Source organism: Diadema antillarum, unplaced genomic scaffold (assembly GCF_040938485.1).
Source record: "Diadema antillarum isolate AM-2024a unplaced genomic scaffold, OU_Dant_1.0 seq00000678_RagTag, whole genome shotgun sequence".
NCBI lineage: Eukaryota > Metazoa > Echinodermata > Echinoidea > Diadematoida > Diadematidae > Diadema > Diadema antillarum.
The window spans coordinates 227,428-247,178 of record NW_027271583.1 but is presented as its reverse complement, the minus strand read 5'-3'; the positions used below and the strand labels follow the sequence as shown (position 1 = coordinate 247,178).

The window sequence follows — 19,751 nt, the reverse complement described above, 5'->3', positions numbered from 1 at the left end:
AATCTGACCTGAAATACCAAAGTCGTCGAATTTATAAGTTTCACATATTTCATGACAAACAGTATTTATGTATAGCAACCGCATAAACAGCCTAATTGAGATGATGATGTCACAGTCGTACAAATCTCTCGCTGAACCTGTTTCAGAAACCTTTACCTTTCCGTAAGTCTGGATTTAAGCTGATAATGGCGGTTATCTTGAGTATGGGATGAAACTGAACTTAATGTACTTTTTTTTTTAATTGGGCAAAAACTGCACAAATAGCCGAATTTCATGAAATGTTATCGCAATGTTGCAATGTGTAACATGCATTGTGGGGATTGCCCCCCCCCCCCTCCAACTTCCTTAGAATTCATATAATTCCATCTGTTGCTTGAACAGATGGAATTAATTAAAATATTTGGTGTAACAGATATACTATCTCATTTGTTTTCTTTAATTAAGTATTAAAGATACTCACTTTACTACAAACAATGGTGCAAGTGCGTGAGTGTGTGTCCGTATAGACAGCGTCTTCCTGTATGTGTGTCTTTCTCAGTTGTACTACTCCTGAATCTAAAAGTCTGCAAGGACTATAATCAAACAAAGGGTTCTCGTCAAACACCACCAATATCAAATCTATCTATTTCTGAGGAGAAATGGTGTCAATCGGGTCATCGGTGGTGGATTCTGAGGTCTCTTCGAATCTTACATGGACTCCATCCTCCTCCTGCACGTCGACGATCGATGGTTCGTCTCCGGACCTCCCATTCCCCGTCGGATCGTCGCTGGGGACGACCTCATTATCGGTGGGCGCGGCGACCACGCCGCTCGCTGACGTGACGTCGCTATGACGAGAATTAGAGCTTGTTCTATCTGTGCCAGCAGTAGGAACAGAATTGACTGAATTCTCCAAATTTTTCACATCAATCTTTTCTTTCCTTTCACTACCGTGACCTGCACTGGTAAGGGTGCCCTCTTTTGGGGCTCCTGTGTCTCTCTCGTTTGAGATTTTCGATGCGATTCCTTTCTCATTGTCCGCTTGATGAACGTTAACAGGTTTATCCTCCTCAGCGTCCACCACCAGCTTCGCCTTGTTGAAATGGTGCGCGTCTTCGTCCGTCATCTCCTCGCCGTGGTCGGACATGTCGTCCATGAGCTCGCGATTGAGTGCCGCCGCTGCCAATCTGTTGGCCATCTCGCGCTCCGCGTACAGCAGCGGCGCCGACTGCACCCTCGGACCTTTGGCCGCGGCGGCCTGCGAGCGCTGGAGAACCTGCTGCCGGTGGGGCAGCAGCGTGGCCACTTTGAGGATGCGCTCCTCCATTTCCTTGAAGGTGATCTGGCGGGAACGCTTCCGGGTATGCAGGAGAGACGGGTTGAAAAGGAGTGTGTATGCCAGCTGCCACCTCATCACTGCACGTGCGTGAGGAGAGATGCTCTCTGCAAGACCACATGGTAAAAAACAAAGGAAATTTCAAATGGATGTTGTAATTAACTCTCTGTTGCTTGATATACTTTACGTTAGCAGCGTTTAGACTTTATCTGGCAACGCCAGAAAGTCAATAGTCACTGCAACAGGTTGGGTTGAATGCTTGACTACTGAATTGTTCCCTGATGACCAGTCTCCGTGAAAGATAACTATGTCACCGACGTGTCTTTGAAACTGATGTTTTATGAACTACTGACGGAACGAATGAGCTAATCACAATTGGCTAACCACTATGTGATATACCAAGGCAGTCGAAAACTGGCTGTTCGGACGCATCATTTCCAATGGGATATGCCAAGTGCTAACATGTATATAATGTAAACTTGCATTTTCTATAACGATAATGAAATCTTCACACATGGGCGTCACCAGGGGGGGGTGCGTTGGGTGCGAACGCACCCCCCTTCAGATCCTTAAAAAAAAAAAAAAAGTCTGCGAGCGACCTCAACGCCAGACGCTAAATAATTATTCTTCTCTATTTTTTTTTCATATTTTGCACCAGGGACACACACACACACACACACACACACACACACACACACACAAGAAAATCGTCGGCAAAAACAATTCGCACCCCTGGTTCTGGCAGCACTGATTTTACACATATCTATTAGTATTCTACAGTGTTTACTATTTATCGACCGTACTGTACATCCGTACGATACGAACCACTTATAAACGTTTGCATGTACGTGTGCTACTTACAAGTATGTAGAGTCTGTGTACGTTACTTCTGACCAATCCATATTGCCAGCCCAAGAGCGAGCCTTAGCTTCATTAAAAAAATAAAAAAAAATGGAGGGGCAAGCATATTTTAGTTTTGCCCCCCCCCCCATAATTAATAATTCCCGAAATGAAAAGATTTTCTTGCTTTTGAAAGAAAACAAAAATGTTGCCCCCATAAAAATATTGGAAGGCAAGCGCACCATTTGCCCCACCCCACATAATCATAATTCCCGCGATGAAAAGATTTTCTTGCTTTTTTGTTAGAATCAAGAAATCTGTCCAATCATTTCACCCAAAAGCAGCGGCGTAACTACGGAGGGGGGGGGGGGTGCGCCCCCTACCCAATCCGCTGGTAAAAAAAAAAAAAAAAAAAAAAAAAAAAAAAAGATTTACCGAAATAGTAGTTCAAGTGCTAGTAAACTGCTTTTGAATGAAAGGGTGATCCAGAAATAAGATATTTTTCTATGATTTCTTTTAACCATAATTAAATAGGTATATAGTGTGAAACATTGTTCAAAAAGCCCGGACCCGACAAAAGATTGTGATTCCTGGTTGGCATTCTGCATATAAGCATGGATGTGCGCAGTGTACTCAGTACATCCGAACGAAGAGTCGCCACAATGTTGCGCAATGTGATGTAGAATGTACACCTTTGTACCTTACGCTTCGTTTTATCAAAGCTAGATCATTGCATTTTGCAGTGTTGCTTTACATACTGGTCTATATAAAAATGTCTAGCATTGCCAATAAAAAGACTTGACCTGGGCTAATTCCTAACTTTTCCATGTATATAATACACACACACACACACAAACAAACACGCACAATTATTTTAGGGGATGCTCTAAAGTGCAGATTTTGGACATCCTTTCCCCGCTTGGTCACTTCGACGCCACCTCGCTGGCCATACCTCCCCCAGTCATGAACATAAACCCACACCCTGGACTACCACTGGCGGATCCAGGGGGAGGGGCACACCGGGCGCCTGGTGCCCCCCCCCCCCTTAATTTCCAAAGCGAAAAAATATAGCTATACACACGGCAGTTTGGGGACTGTAAAAGATGACGTCAAAATTTTCAAGCTCGCTTGCTCTGTTCGCTCGCATTTAATCTTTATGCCATTCTTCTGATGTTGCTGCCAGTAATTGCCTGCAGTTGCGCCCGGTGCGCCCCCCTTAATTTCCAAAGCGAAAAAATATGGCTAAGAACGGCAGTTTTTAGACTGTAAAATGTAAAATTTTCAAGCTCGCTCTCTTCGCTCGCTCGCATTAGTTGTTATGCAATACACCTGATGTTGCTGCCAGTAATTGCCAGCAGTTCCGCCCGGTGCCCCTCCCCCTTAATTTCCAAAGCGAAAAAATATGGCTAAGAACGGCAGTTTTTGGACTGTAAAATGTAAAATTTTCAAGCTCGCTCGTTCCGCTCGCTCGAATGTAATCATTATGCTCTCCTGATATTGCTGCCAGTATTTGCCAGCAGTTGGGCCCGATGCGGCCCCTTAGATTCTAAAGCGTAGAAATATAGCTATACAACGGCAGTTTGTTTGTTTTTTACTGTAAAATGTCAAAATTTTCAAGCTCGCTCGCTCGCTCGATCGCATTTAATTGTTACGCACTTCTCCTGATGTTGCTGCCAGTAATTGCCGGCAGTTGCGCCCGGTGCGCCCCCCCCCCCTCCTTTATTTCCAAAGCGAAAAAATATGGCTCCAAATGGCAGTTTTTGGACTGTAAAATGTCACAATTTTCAAGCTCGCTCTCTTCGCTCGCTCGCATTTAATTGTTATGCCATTCACTTGATGTTGCTACCAGTAATTGCCAGCAGTTGCGCCCGGTGTGCCCCCCTTAATTTCCAAAGCAAAAAGATATGGCTACAAAATAATGGCAGTTTTGGGACTGTAAAATGTCAAAATTTTCAAGCTCGCTCGCTCGCATTTAATTTTTATGCAATTCTCCTGATGTTTCTGCTAGTAATTACCGGCAGTTGCGCCCCCACCCCTCCTTTATTTCCAAAGCGAAAAAATATGGCTCCAAATGGCAGTTTTTGGACTGTAAAATGTCAAAATTTTCAAGCTCGCTCTCTTCGCTCGCTCGCATTTAATTGCTATGCCATTCACCTAATGTTGCTTTCAGTAATTGCCAGCAGTTGCGCCCGGTGTGCCCCCCTTAATTTCCAAAGCAAATAAATATGGCTACAAATGGCAGTTTTTGGACTGTAAAATGTCAAAATTTTCAAGCTCGCTCGCTCGCATTTAATTGTTATGCAATTCTCCTGATGTTACTACCAGTAATTACCGGCAGTTGCGCCCCCACCCCTCCTTTATTTCCAAAGCGAAAAAGTATGGCTCCAAATGGCATTTTTGGGACTGTAAAATGTCAAATTTTTCAAGCTCGCTCTCTTCGCTCGCTCGCATTTGATTATTATGCCATTCACCTGATGTTGCTGCCAGTAATTGCCAGCAGTTGCGCCCGGTGCGCCTCCCGTTAATTTACAAAGCAATAAAATATGGCTATAAAACGGCAGTTTTTGGACTGTAAAATGTCAAAAATTTCAAGCTTGCTCGCTCCCCTCGCTCGCATGTAGTCGTTATGCCATTCTCCTGATATCGCTGCCAGTAATTAAATTTGTAGTTTCACACCGTCATTCCATAATCCATTTATAGGGGGTACAACCCCCTCCGGCACTTCCACACCCTCCCCCACCCTTGCTCGCTCCCTCGCATACTAGCCCCCCCCCCCCCCCCCCCCCCCAAGATGAAATCCTAGCTACGCCGGTGCCCCTTCCCCGCTTGGTTTCCCTCAAAAAACAGTAGAAGTGTAGGGATTGAGAGCTTCCTATATTCCATATGTCTGTCCAAAAAATCTCGTAAACATTTAGTGTCAAAACGCACCCCCCTTGAAAAAAAAGCTGGTGACGCCCCTGTTCACATACTAGTCAACAGCTGCTACAAATGTCAAGGTAGTGCTGATGAGAACGATTGTCATGGCATCGGCATTGTAGGAGGGCTCCTTACACCACTAATTACTCCCAATAAAGCAATGATAATCAATCGAGTCGCTACAGTAATTATGACATTACAAGAGTAGATATGTACGTATATATACATGTATACATGTAATATGTGTGTGGGGGTGCGTGGGTGCGTGATGATGGTACAAAGATTCATTAATCTCAATGCTATCACAAAATAAACACTGTGATGATAACACAATTACAAAATAGATAACAATGATCACAACAAGGATACAAATAATAATACTAATGCTACTACTACCAGTACAGTAGTAGTAACACTGACAATCATAGTAAAAACGTTAATATTGATTGTCATGACCACAATTTCATGTTCTCGTCTACTATAGTTTATGGTATGATTCCTCACACTGTGAAAACATGATGATTCTAATACATACACTGAACGTGATCTCATCAAATGCACTTCTGCACTGCAAAGTTATTTTAAAAAAATATGTGTTTTTAGAGTCTTTACAGGCCACTCTTCAATATTTATACCCATTTAAACATCACCTAGAAATGAATCACAGTCCATCAATACTCTCAACACGACAAGAGATGTATAAAGGATATCTATAAGTAGGCGGTAGCCATGGCGACGCAAGAATAATATATGCTAAATAGAGTACACAGGTGTGATGTTGTAGCGATTCATCGCTATGGAAACTGGTTCTATAAACATCCTCACCTGGCCGGAGCGTTTATGTGCGCACCTGGTTCCAACCCAAGTTATAAGAAAAGACTGTGAAAACGTCACTTTGGTACTCTATTGGGAGCATTTAAAGGTTACAGTGATGGCCGAAGACTTCTTACATTCGTAATTACCACGAAAAATGTATGATGTATATCTCATTTGCGTGCATGCCCATCGCCTGCTGCCGCTCAACAAAACAACTACAAATGCCGTCAAAAAAAAAAAAAAGACCGGACACAGTAACACTGCTCCTCAAATCTCTCAACACTCGCTTCCACATGTTACACGCGCGCAATAACTTCATTCAGGTTACAAAATGGCAGAGAATTCTACTGTTTAGCACATCTGTTATCCGTATGGTAAATACTAAAAGGAAATGGTTATAAACATCACATCACTGTGTGTGTGTGTGTGTGTGTGTGTGTGTGTGTTTGTGAAAAGATGCCTGTCTATTGTGTTGGGTTGAAGTGATATGAGATATTGTAAATGCTTATACTAGCTCATATATATCACCAAACGGAAAAGGGATATAAATCTTGTGCCATTGGTTCTTGCGGCTTTATACGGTATTAGCTCAGATATTTCTGTTTACGATAGCGTTTTTGTTGTCTTTTTTTTTCGGTCTATAACTTTCCATGTTCAAACTAGTGTACAATTCCAAAGAAATTAACTCGGGCAACCAAGGAATTGTTACAAATTTGTCCTACAATTATTGTTTTTTTTTTTAGGCTGCGGCTCTCTGTAAGGCTGATCACGTGGTCAATTCCAAACCAAACGAAAGGAGGGAATGGACCTGGGATTTGAACTCATTTATTCTGTTATTCGCAATTAATGACTTAAGCTATACTTCTACAATACAAAACGGGTCTACGACAGTTCTTTAATTTCACCGGATTATTTGAAGCTCAACAATGCCTATTTGTCTAATTGATTTCAATTGCGTAATTGAACCAATACGTATGTACTGGGCTCGGAGAGGGCGATTTAGAATAATATTATAATATTGACTGGAGCAATAATAATGGTGATGTTGAAGAAGATGATGATGAATAGGTGATATTCATGACATTCAATGTTCGTTTATGATATATATATATATATATATATATATATATATACATATATGTATATATACATATATATGTATATATACATATACATGATGAAGTGTAATAAATTGAAATTGCACTGGGATAGAAATAAGATGGCATCAATGGAATGGAACTAAAGAGAACGAAATGAGAGAAAACAACAAGAAAAAGACACAAAGCGTATCATGCCCTATATATTATAATGAAAACGACTTTTTTGTGTGTGCAATGAAGTATCTATGATTTGGAATGAAGTGTGTTTTAAGGTCATGTGTCGAAATGTTGGGGTGTCCTTAATTAAACAAGGAAAAGTAGAAATTACGCGGTGCGTAACATATGTCCCCGCCGGAAGTAGCATTTTGTAACAAAATGTGCAATATAGGTAAAAAATCAAGGTCAAAGGTCAAAGAAGTCAAAGGTCAAAATTCTGTGTAGAAGTTTTGAAGCCCTCACCTAGCGCCATCACATAAAGCAAATGGAATCGAAATTGGGTTAGAAATGGCGCAGGAGTAGCATTCTGTAGCAAAATGCACAATATAGGTCAAAAATCAAGGTCAAAGGTCAAAGAAGTCAAAGGTCAAAATTCTGTGTAGAAGTTTTGAAGCCCTCAACTAGTGCCATCATATAAAGCAAACGGAATCGAAATCGGGTTAAAAATGGCGAAGGAGTAGCATTTCGTAGCAAAATGTACAATATAGGTCAGAAATCAAGGTCAAAGGTCAAAGAAGTCAAAGGTCAAAATTCTGTGTAGAAGTTTTGAAGCCCTCACCTAGTGCCATCATATAAAGCAAACGGAATCGAAATCGGGTTAGAAATGGCGAAGGAGTAGCATTTTATAGCAAAATGTACAATATAGGTCAAAAAATCAAGGTCAAAGGTCAAAGAAGTCAAAGGTCAAAATTCTGTGTAGAAATTTTGAAGCCCTCACCTAGTGCCATCACATAAAGCGAACGGAATCGAAATCGGGTTAGAAATGGCGAAGGAGTAGCATTTTGTAGCAAAATGTACAATATAGGTCAAAGGTCAAGGTCAAAGGTCACGACTGAAATTCTGTGTAGAAGTTTCAAAGCTCCCATGTAGTGCTATCATATAAAGCAAACAGAATCAAAATTGGCTCATAAATGACAGAGAAGTAGCAAATTGAAGATTTTGATCACACACGGACGCACACACGGACACACGGACGGACGGACACACGGACGGACACACGGACACACACACGTACGGAGCCCGTTTCATAGTCCCCTGCTCGAACTCGTTCGGCGGGGACAAAAAAAATAAATGAATAAATAGGTCAGCGTGTGAGAAGGCCCACTCCACACACATGTATTTTCTCTCTCGTCTTTCTCTCCTGCGTTATACCCTTCTTATTTTCTCGTCTTTCTTCTCATTTATAATGTCTAAATATGTCCCTCTCCTGTTACTCTCTTCTTTATTTCGTTATTTTTCCTTCTCATTTCTCTTCTCCTGAAGGAGAAATGAGAAATTCATCCATTTCTCCTTAATCCTTCTTTTTCTTCCGTGACTTGCTGTCATGACCACATCAATTTCTTTGAGTTGGGTAAAGCATCAAAAGCAAGATATCCTGAATGTCTTATTCCTTGATACGTTAACTGAATATGATTTGTTTTTTTAGATGATCATGATAATAATTATTATATCATTTTTTATTACTATTACTATTGTTATTACTATTATCATTATTATTATTATTATTATTATTATTATTATTATTATTATCATTATTATTATCATTATAAATATTATCATCGTCATCATCATTATTGTGGTTTGGGATTTTCGGGGGGGGGGGGGGGTTGCAATTTACTTCATAATTGTAAAGGTAGGAAGTGTGATCGTGATTCCAGTCATACAGGATACAGCTGAAAGAGAAAGTGAACGAAACATATAATGGGTAGCAGGTGATTGACACCAAGGACAAAAATTCTAAATCGGCGCGTAAGTTTTGGAATGATGAATGGCTTTGCAATATTGGTGCGAGTTGGTTGGTGACTGAGGAGGAAAAGAAAAAAGAAAACACACGATGATATTCGTCTCTAAATTGAAAGAGAAGTGATGCGTGACTAGGTCGTGTCCTGTGGCGGTGAAAACACTGATGACGTCACGAAAGCGAAACGACTAGACTTACTCCCCAGGGTACTAGAACGGTTATTCGTACTCCCGTAGTCGACTACGGCATATGTCTTGGACCTCCCTAATACAGCGACAACACAAACAAGAGGGGGAAGAGAAAGAAAAAGAGGGTAGAGGAGAGAGAGAGAGAGCGATAACTATACATTACGGTATGGCACATTCATGCAAAGCGCTTTTGGAAAGCAATGATTTCAACTTGAGCGTGGGAAAACTGAAAGGAGAGGTTGATATATGTATATCAGAAGGGATGTTTATTCAAGCAAGTGAAACAATGACACTTTCGTTTATATTATGTGCAGTATATTTCACAATGGGTTCGATAATAAGTAAGGCCGCAAATATGTCTCAAATTGCTAAAGTATAGGCAACTGGGAAAATTTGATACTGGTTGTTTCCTCTATAATCTACGTGGAATCATTTTGATTGTAATGAAACGTGTCAAACCGCATCACATCGCCTTGACTGTCATTTACAATGGCGCGCATTTGTATTCCCTATAACTTACACAACTGGAATTTGTATGTCGTGATTAAACATCTCACATATGTCAATGCAATACATATTAGAGCATGTCGCACTTCCGTTGTTATTGGCAACAGTCAGCTTCCATGACAAATGTGCCTCATGCTACTAAAGCATGATACGTGAATCCATGAAACAACAACTTTTCAAGCGTTTTTAAAACAGACAAACAAAATGTCTCCTCGAATAACAAGAGTAGCTGGCTGTGACATGTTTTACCGAGAAGTTTAAAGGTACAATGCAATGAAAAATCACATTGACTTGTTTTGACATTATACCCGTATTTACATATTCATTTGCCAACATAAGTGACTTTAAGGGTTATCATTACGAATCAATTCAAGTGAACATGCATTTACATTCCATAGTTCCTTTAAGTACACCGATGGTAGGTCTTCCTGCATACACAGAAAGTCATGATGGTGTTTATCGCCAACGTGCATAATGTTTTATCAAGAAGATTCTGTTTTCATTTTCTTTTTATATATCTGGTCCTTTTCATACAAGTAAGAAGATACTAACAGGTGTTATCTGTCACTTTTGATGAAGTTGTATCACCAATATTATCTCTGCCATTTCGAAAGCACGTTACGTAAAATAAACCATACACATACACACAGAATATGGGGTCTACTACATACAAACACTACAGTTTGTACTAAACTCAGCGGTGTGAGGGACAGAGAGCGTCGTTCCAAGCTTTGTAAGAACAGTGCGTCTCTATAAGTCCTCTTTTAGGACGTCGTTATTTAGAGCTTACAAAACATCTTGAAACTTTGAATTTGAAAAGTTTATAGCACTGCCCAGTCTGCCGATATCATTGCCACAAAGAAATAGTGATATTGCGCCTGGTTATAGACACACTAAAAGCTCTGAGGGGGTTTGACAGACTGCGATATGCGATCGCGCTTCTCTAAATTTAGTCTCGGCCATTATAAGAATGACTGTCGATAAGTATCTCCTGATTTGTTAGTGATTGGGATACGAGTCGCTGGGGAAACACAATAGACTGCGGTAAAAAAACTAGATTCATTTGTCTTAAGATTAATTGATAGCAACCTAATATACTCGACACGGTGGGGGTGCACATTGGCGAACCACCAGAGGCGACTGCACAAGTTGGAAATTAGGCGTAAGAGAGAAATGCTTTCCTTTTCAATGTTGGTTACTTCAAATATTGAGCAGGACGAAAAGGATGCACAATCACCACATTGCTCACTGTTCTCCAAATCGAACGTAACGTGTTGTGTGCATGTAGTGTTGAAAAAAAAAAGTTTTTTATTTTCTGGAGCTAACAAAACATCGCTATAAAACACCGACCTTGATCACGGTTATAGAATAATAATTTTAATAAAAAAACCTTGCTTCGACCACTACTGCGTTAACACGAAATTTATAAAATGAAACATTCAGAGTGAAATGTTGATACTTCCAATATGACTAACCAAACATTCTGGCGGTATAAAATACGGCACATGACTACCCATACTCTAATCTTTTAATAATTATCATTGTACGGGTAGTTTTTATTGTATGCATGAGAATCATTATACCAATAATCACAGGCTCATGTTTTCTTTGTGGACAAAAAAAAAAACCAATGAATAGAATTACATTTGTCTTTTCAAATGCAGTATGGAAAAAAAAAAACATGTTAGTGCGCTCACCAATGTCGTGTTCGATGATCTCGTATGTCGCGCTCTCGTCCTCCGGCCCGTTGTGGGCGTGCCTTAATCGAGCCTTCTTGCGAACCACGATCTTGTTGATGAGGATCTGACAGAAGACTACGAGTACGGGGTGGCTGTGGGCGTTGATCATGTTCAGGTTGCCGATGTATGCCAGATAGGCTGCGCGAAAACAGGGTAGGGAGAATGCGAGGTTAGAGACACCAAGGTAGAACTGTTCCACTACACACACTCAACTATTGTTAATGCTTTCATAAGCCTGAAATATAGCCTAACGGCCTATATGTGATTATTGCACATCCATCAATCAATGTTGGAACGCCGAAGCTGAAACTGTCCTCTAATCTTCAATTTCATCTTCTATTCATTTTAGGGATACCGATCCATACACACTAAAGTTATAAGCTTTTTCTAATTGATTGCAATCGGCATTAAGATGAATGGCACTGCTTGGCGATTTCATGCATTTTAGCGGAAAAAAAAGCGATAGAGATGGGGGCAGTAACATCAGATGATTGTGATGATGTCACTACATTCTTAATGTTAGGTTTGTTCTCAAAACAATATCGGTCGATAATAACAGCAAATTAAACATAGACCCCCGTAATAACTAGACAAATCATTATCAAGTGAAAAATCCATGACAAGAATTATTTTGATGGAAAGGATACGGTATCACTGTTTATGGGTATTTTTCTATTTCTAATAGGAAAATCAAGAGGAGATTATATTTTTTTTGAGCAGGTGCCTGCGGTGACCAAAAGCACTATTTCTTTTTCATTGTCAAGCAGACAAAATGTGACATTATGGATAAGACTCCCATCTCCAATTCAGAGGACCCGAGTTCGATTCCCGCCCAGTGCGTACGTCCTTGGACAAGACGTTTTTACCCACAGTGTCCCTCTCGACCCAGGTGTATAAATGGGTACATGGCAATGCTAGGGTAATAAGAATGGCATGGCCTTTTGGTAGAACAGTGGTAAAACTGATGAGGCACCCTAGACAAAGGATACCTTATTACTTATTACAAAATCGGCTCTCAAGAGAGGACAATACAGTTCATCGTGTTTGCTTTTCATCACGCTGTAGTAGTGCTCACTTGAACATTGAACGTATGCCATTTTTCTCTCTCTTAAAATATCATTCATTCACATGGGAACATGTCGCAGTTGACCCTCGCCCACCCCCCCCCCCCCTCCTCCTCCTTTCCGACTCCCCGGGTACGTACATTGATCGAGATTCTCGAATCCTCTCATCAGGATGGGACGGTCGATGCGGCAGAGGAGGAAGACGCCGACCACGAGCCCGGTGAGGATGCGGATCACGCAGGACAGCATCCCGACCAGGACGTTGAGGAAGACGAGGAAGTAGGAGAAGGTGTGGTAGAAGTCCCTGCTCGGATGGGAGAAAGAGATGGAGGAAACCACATAGACAGAGAACATTGACTGGTTAAACTAGATTTGGAGTTCATATTGATTTTCACTACAAATACAGAGCCAAAAGCCAGAACCGGCAATCTTAATCGAAAGACTGCATTAAGAGAAATAGGGCAGAATCTGAAATTCTGCCTAGCGATGTAATAACAGTAACATTTTCCTTTAAAGTAATGAACATTTCACAAGCACTGCCTGTTGGTGAGTCCTTTTTTCCCCCTCCTTCTTTTGCAAGCACCGTCACTAAAGTGTCTTGGTCAGACTGATTACACAAATTGCGTTACATAGTTCGATTCATAATACAATGATAAACTGTGTTTACGGCAATTGTTTTATCCATGAGACTGCGCTTCTCGGTAATGTTTCTATGGAAGAGGAAATAGAACGCAATGTTCATCGGTTTTGTAGTCATATTCCTTCATGTCAGCAAAGTATCTCCTTAATTCTTCACGTAAAATGCATATTTTGTGTTGTGTCCGGCTAGCAGATAAACGTGCATGCATTGCTTGATCTGTCTTTCCTTTGCCTTTGATTTCTAATATAAAAAGAAACGATAACACCACGTTGTCCCTCGATTATCCGTCTGACAAGAAATCCCATAATTCGGCAATTGATATTGATGTTCTCATCCTTGCCAAGCTGTTTAGGCCGATACTTGGTTCGATTCAGATCACAGCACAAGCTGTCCGCACTGATTCCTTTTGCGTTGATTATGAATGAATCTGTGGAAGGCCAAAGTAGAATGACCTTTACGTTCGACCTGTTCGAGAGTTCTCAGGGAGTATCCTACCTCTTGGAATGGCGACCGTGCATAACGATAATTATCATGTATAGTCGCAATTCCAAGAGCAGAGATACTCCCTATGTGATATATTGTATCAGCTAGAAATTTGAATGATGGCACGTGGTAGAGGGACAGTGCGCCTTAACGCGTTGCAAAAAAAAAACAAACAAACAACAACAACAACGATGACAATGTCCTTTATTTTCATACCAGAATACAATCTTCGGTTCTATATAAGTCTAGTTTTCAGGGCGCCTCATCAGGTTCCCTAATGTACGGATGAAACGACGTGATTTTGCCTTGTCCATACCATCCCGAGTGAATATGTGCCCCTGAACTACACTTTCCAGGTTGTTAATTATCATTACCATGACGGGTTTCTAACTCTACCGTCTTGTCCAATTTGAAGATGTCATCCGCTTCCATCAATTTCCCGCCCAGCCCCCGGTCGCTTTATTGGCGCGTTACCTAATCTTCCTTGCAACCCAAATCGTTCCGCGTTCAATCTCGAGTGTCTGTAATGTCGTATCCATGTGATCAAGGCGTGAAGACGATTTATCTGGGCTCCAATCATAATCATCCAATCTAGCGACGGGCAGAAAGCATCAGTTTGTTTGGTAGTGCTGTCTGTTCAGCATAATTACCTCGTGAAATATCCCGCTATATATACGCCCATCTCGTGCATCTAATCACGATAATGGATGGCTTTTTTTTTCACCAATCACTGGAGGAGGGATGAGAGACCAGGAGGAGGAGGATTAAGGTGGGCACAGGATGGAGGGGCAGAGAAGGGGAAGAAGCGAAGGAAAATGATGATGAGAAGAAGGAAGAGAGATGAGGAGGAAGCAGAGAAAAGGAGAAAAGATAAAGGATCTCGAGGTAACGAAGAAGAAGAAAAAAATGAAGAAGATGATGAAAAAAATACAACGATTACAATTGATCCTAAATGAATTAAAAAGAAATAATAGCATGAGGTGGGTATAGTTATATGGCGAATAAAAATGATTATATCGATGTGAGTGAGATGGAGAGATTATAAACCTTAACTGATGGGGCTTTTGCATTTACCAGTTCACCTACTTAGGGTACCAGAATACAGACCAGATATGTATCTTTATTGATGGGAAATTAACAAGTGCTTGTTGTGATCATCACAAGCTAAACTTATTCCGCGAAAATAGAACACGGGTACATACGCATTTTCAACGCACAAAATGAGTAAGAGATTCCAGATAATTGGTTGATTATTTTGTTTGTTTTCACTCTTTTCTTACCTGTGTTGGAGCGCCAGCGGTTTGTCAACGTCCGTTGGATGTATGCGTGGTTGGAGGAAGACTCGCCGAGCAAGGAACGGCTGGCTACCAAAGACTAACATGGCGACTGCTAACAAGGGCCTGGATGTGAATGATCGGATTTAAAGATCTTCGTTAACAAATTCAAGATCATCAAATTAGTCACTTTTTATGTATGTCGGAAACGCGAAAAATAGTTGTAAGACCGATACCGTTACTTATCATTGTAATACAAATATTCATTATAATAATCTTCACTTATTTTAGAAAACAACAAAACTAGCTGAATTCAATATATTTATCTCTAATGTGCGAGGCATTTCTCCACCATGTCAAAATGTATAATGACGCGAGATTCCGGCTTGAAAACAGAGCATGCTTTGGGTTTGTAAAGATGACTCTTATGTATAGGCATGTTTATGATCTCAAGTTTTTGATACGCTGCAGCAGAATCATAACTGCTAGAAGAGGGAATAACTTTTAATTTTCTAAATTGCAAACATTCTTAATACCAAGAAATGCTTTCTTGGAAATCAATGCCGATAATAGTTTATGTTCCCATATGACAAACCTAATATCATCCATATTCTACCTACACTAAACTTGTACATCAGTTACTTATATCTGCGTGTCTATCTTTCTATCTATATCTATAAGTATATAATTATAAAGTGTGTACATAATATGTATTCATTAATTTATGTGTGCTTTTTTCTTCCCAAGTTACGCAATCATCATCATTGTATCTCACTGGGTTTTTTTCCAACTACTGGTATACATTGTGAGCTATCTACCTCAATAGCGGACTGGTCAACACGACATTGTAAGCTAACACAGCCGAAAAGATTACGTACACCATCACGTTGATGAAACTGAGAATGAACTCCACGGCATCCTTCATGAGAGGAATGATGATGGCCCCGCTGATGACGTACATGACCACGAACATCGTCATCGTCATGATGACGTAGCCTGCGATCAAGTGACGTATATATAAATATATAAAATGACTTCAATTAACATCAAGAAGTGGTGTACCACGGAGAGCACGTTTACTACATAGTGAATAGGAATAATCAACAAATGAAATCATCGGTTAAAGTATGACAAATTAATCCTATAACCAAAACTATATAGCTGGCAACGAGTAAGGCAGCCTAGTGAAAACGTTGAGTTGGTATCAGTGTCATATGACTGTAGATTATAAATTTGTGTTTCCATACGAAAACTTGCCATACAGTTGAACAAGTGGTACGACCTTTTGCATACATGTTTTGTCATTTCCGTCACATATTAAATCAATTTAGATGTTTTGATGCCAGTAACATTATTTGGGCATACCGATTTATTTCGCAGAGGGCTATTTGTTACCTTAAATCGCAGCATGGAGCATAGTAACTTTCTTTCGAAGAAGCCCACCTAATTTTGCAATAAATCAGGCATAGTAAGTCATTATCTAAGAATATATTGACTACTACCACGTCCACCCGAAATGTTCTGCTTACCTGACAGATAGTACGCGATTTGAAATCCACAATACTGCAAACTTCCCGTCTGTATGAAAGATTTTATGGAATTATGTGTTAACGGCATTCCGAGAGTAAAACTCTAGTATCATAACGTTTCACGAATATAAAGTGAATACAGACTTTCTAATTGAAGGGATTGCTAAATTCTGAGAACGTTTTGCCATCTTCTCACAATGTTTCGCAACAACAAAAAGTTTGCTATCTTTCCCAGAATGTCAGTGTTAGTTTCCAAAAATGTATATCATGAAAACTATGAAAAAAGGGTTTTAAATCAATATCAATACATAACCATACTCTCATAGATAAAGGGCAAGTATTACTATTGATATTTCAAGCTCCAGTGTATGTCCAAAATAATGTTCAAATTTGAATCTGAGTAGGGTTTTTCTTGTTTAATTTCTTCTTTAATTCTTTCTTCTTCATTCTGAAAGCGTGCAGCTTTGATATTTCTACAGGCACATAGTAGACCTGCATTAAAATTATAACTTTTAGAAATTACAAACGTCAAATTAAGATAACAGTTAACCATCCTAAACAACATTATTCCAGCAAGATACCAATATCTTTCAGGCATGAACACATATCACCGTATGTCTCCTCAAAAAAAAAGATACAACGGTCCCCGGCCTCTGCAGCAATAACTTTAAAAATGGTGAATCAATCCAAACATAATTTCAGGGTAAGAAACTATAACTCATTACCAACATCTTACAGAAAACCCATTCAATTTGCTTTAGTAGTCAGAGAAAATGGTGATTCTTGTAGAGCATGCCAGAAATCCCCTCCCTCCAAATTCTGTATATTGTGTTTACATATTGATATGCAGTTCCAAGAGCATCCAAGTGCTAAACTTGGAAAAATCAGACTCATGACATGCTTTACAACAATCCACATTTCTCTGTGACCGCTTAACCAAATTGAATGGGGTTCTCTGCAAAATAGAACTAAGATGTTCGATTTTAAGACCCTGAAGTAGCATATAAACGGTTTAATCATATTGTGTGTTATCAATAGAAAAATCCGATTGTAATTTTTTTGGGGGACATGATTGTACATCCGATGATTACCATATTCTGCGTCGATGTAAGTTTGATGTCGGGTAAGAATCGTCGATTTCCCTGATAGAGACGAAGAATATGCTTCCTGACAGTAAAAAGAACAATTCACAGCCTTGTGAAAATTAGTAGTCACAAAACTTGACCATAAAAACAAAAGCATTCTTTTAGTCTCTTTCTCTCTCTCTCTCCTGTTTTTTTTTTTAAGGTCTTATTTTACCAAGGGTAACCTCTTCAGTGTAACCACTGCTCTTCCGGAGGGCCCTGCCATTATTATTACCCTATATAGCGTTGCCAGGTAGCCATTTATACACCTTGGTCGAGAGGGACATTGTGGGCAAAAGCATCTTGTCCAAGGATGTAAGCACTGGGCGGGATTCGAAATCTGGTCCTCCGATCGGGAATTGGGAGTTCTTATCCACTATACCACAGCGCCCCCACCTAACACACACACACACACACACATACACACACAACGGTCTTGCTAATGATTAACGACGTACACACTAAACTCGAATATAAAACAAAAATGCATTTCCTTGAGTCTCTCTCCCTCGCACACACACATACACACACATACACGCACACACACAAGCACTTACACAACTTTCTTGTTAATGATTAACGACTTTTCCTTGCAATATTTCGCAGCCCAGAAGTTGTGTAGCAACTTGCATATGTATAAAAAACATTTGCGTACATTGAACAAACTTGTTGACATGTAGAACAAAAATAAAATGAACTTAGAGCGCACAACAAAATTTGATGTAAAAAAAAACCAAAAACACTATTACTATCACTATCAGATTATCATTCATCATTGACATGGTGATAAACCACCATAGCGTGGAGACTGGCCGGGGCTGTATTTTAGTTTCATATCTTGAAATTAAGCTTTCAACATCATAAAATGGTGATCGCGATTTAGTATTGCGGAAGTAAGTGTCGAGCAGTATGATAACATGGAGCTATAGTAGCTTCATAGTAGGACTGCAAAATAACATGTCCTCCATAGAACAGACTAATAAATAACATACAAGGAGACAAAAACTATTGCATTTAAGAGAAAAATCTCGAAAACTTACTCTCACTTTTGAGGTATATAACATGATCATTATTTTTTTTTTAGTTATATGCTTTTCATCAATAAACGCTCACTATAAAACGAAACCATACATTTCTATGAACTCTGACTGTAGCACGAATCATATCTGTTGTCCATCTGTAATGTTGGTATTTTAAATTTCGATAAGCTGCGGTTACATGAAAAAAACAAGAGACCCGCGGGTCTAGCGCTCACCTGAGTATCGCAAGTTCACCTTTCACGCAGTCACTAATCTAATATTATTCACAGCTCTACCAAAATTTGACCAGACATTCGCAAGTAGAAAATGAAAATGTACAATAAGGGCCCAAATTTTTTAAGATTCCTTAATTTGGAGGGAATGGGGCCCCCTGGGGCCCTCTGGGTGGGGCATGGTGCCCATTTTTATAAATTGAGATCCTGACCCCCTAGGGATGCTACCTGCCAAGTTTGACGAAAATACATCATGAGGTTTTCAGGAAGAAGATGAAAATGTACAATTCAGGCCCCCATTTGGACCTTCCCAACCGCCCCCCCCCCCCCCTGCCCCCAAGAGGGGCACCCCTGGATCTCCTATGAACAAACTTGAAACTACAGTCATTAATGTACTCACTCATAGTATTATCTTAGCTCTATAACTTCTGATTCTAGAGAAGATTTTTAAAGATTACTTCATTTGGGGGGTTTGGGGCCCCCCTGGGGGCCCCCTGGGTGAAGCATGGTGCCCATTTTAACAAATTGAGATCCTAACCCCCTAGGGATGCTACCTGCCATGTTTGGTGAAAATGGGTCATGGGGTTCTCAAGAAGAAGATAAAAATGTACAATTTAGGCCCCATTAGGACTCCTCCTCACCCCCCTCCCCTGGGTCCCAAGGGGGCACCCCTGATTCTGCCATGAACAAACTTGAAACTACAGTCATCAATGTACAAACTCATAGTATTAACTTAGCTCTATCACTTCTGGTTCTAGAGAAGAAGATTTTTACAGATTCCTTAATTTTGGGGCGTTTGGGCCCCCTGGGGGCCCCCTGGGCGGGGCATGGTGCCCATTTTAACAAATTGAGTTCCTAACCCCCTAGGGATGCTACCTCTCAAGTTTGGTGAAAATGGGTCATGGGGTTCTCAAGAAGAAGATGAAAATGCACAATTTAGGCCCCATTAGAACCCCTCCCCACCCCCCTCCCCTGGGTCCCAAGGGGGGCACCCCTGATTCTGCCAT

At 40.3% G+C, this 19,751-nt stretch overlaps 1 protein-coding gene across 1 annotated transcript in view; it reads right to left on the bottom strand.

Annotated features, from left to right (window-relative positions):
* Positions 1-291: 291 nt before the first annotated feature.
* Positions 292-19,751, bottom strand: part of LOC139737055 (stimulated by retinoic acid gene 6 protein-like) — a 33,895-nt gene continuing 14,435 nt past the window's right edge. Inside the window, exons 14-21 of the mRNA XM_071647733.1 lie at positions 17,460-17,535; positions 16,369-16,417; positions 15,718-15,835; positions 14,846-14,965; positions 12,583-12,746; positions 11,284-11,516; positions 9,143-9,197; positions 292-1,422 (exon numbers count right to left, since the gene is read on the bottom strand). Of these exons, the coding sequence (XP_071503834.1) occupies positions 623-1,422; positions 9,143-9,197; positions 11,284-11,516; positions 12,583-12,746; positions 14,846-14,965; positions 15,718-15,835; positions 16,369-16,417; positions 17,460-17,535 (1,615 nt within the window). The 3' untranslated portion in view covers positions 292-622. The remainder of the gene's footprint in view (positions 1,423-9,142; positions 9,198-11,283; positions 11,517-12,582; positions 12,747-14,845; positions 14,966-15,717; positions 15,836-16,368; positions 16,418-17,459; positions 17,536-19,751) is intronic.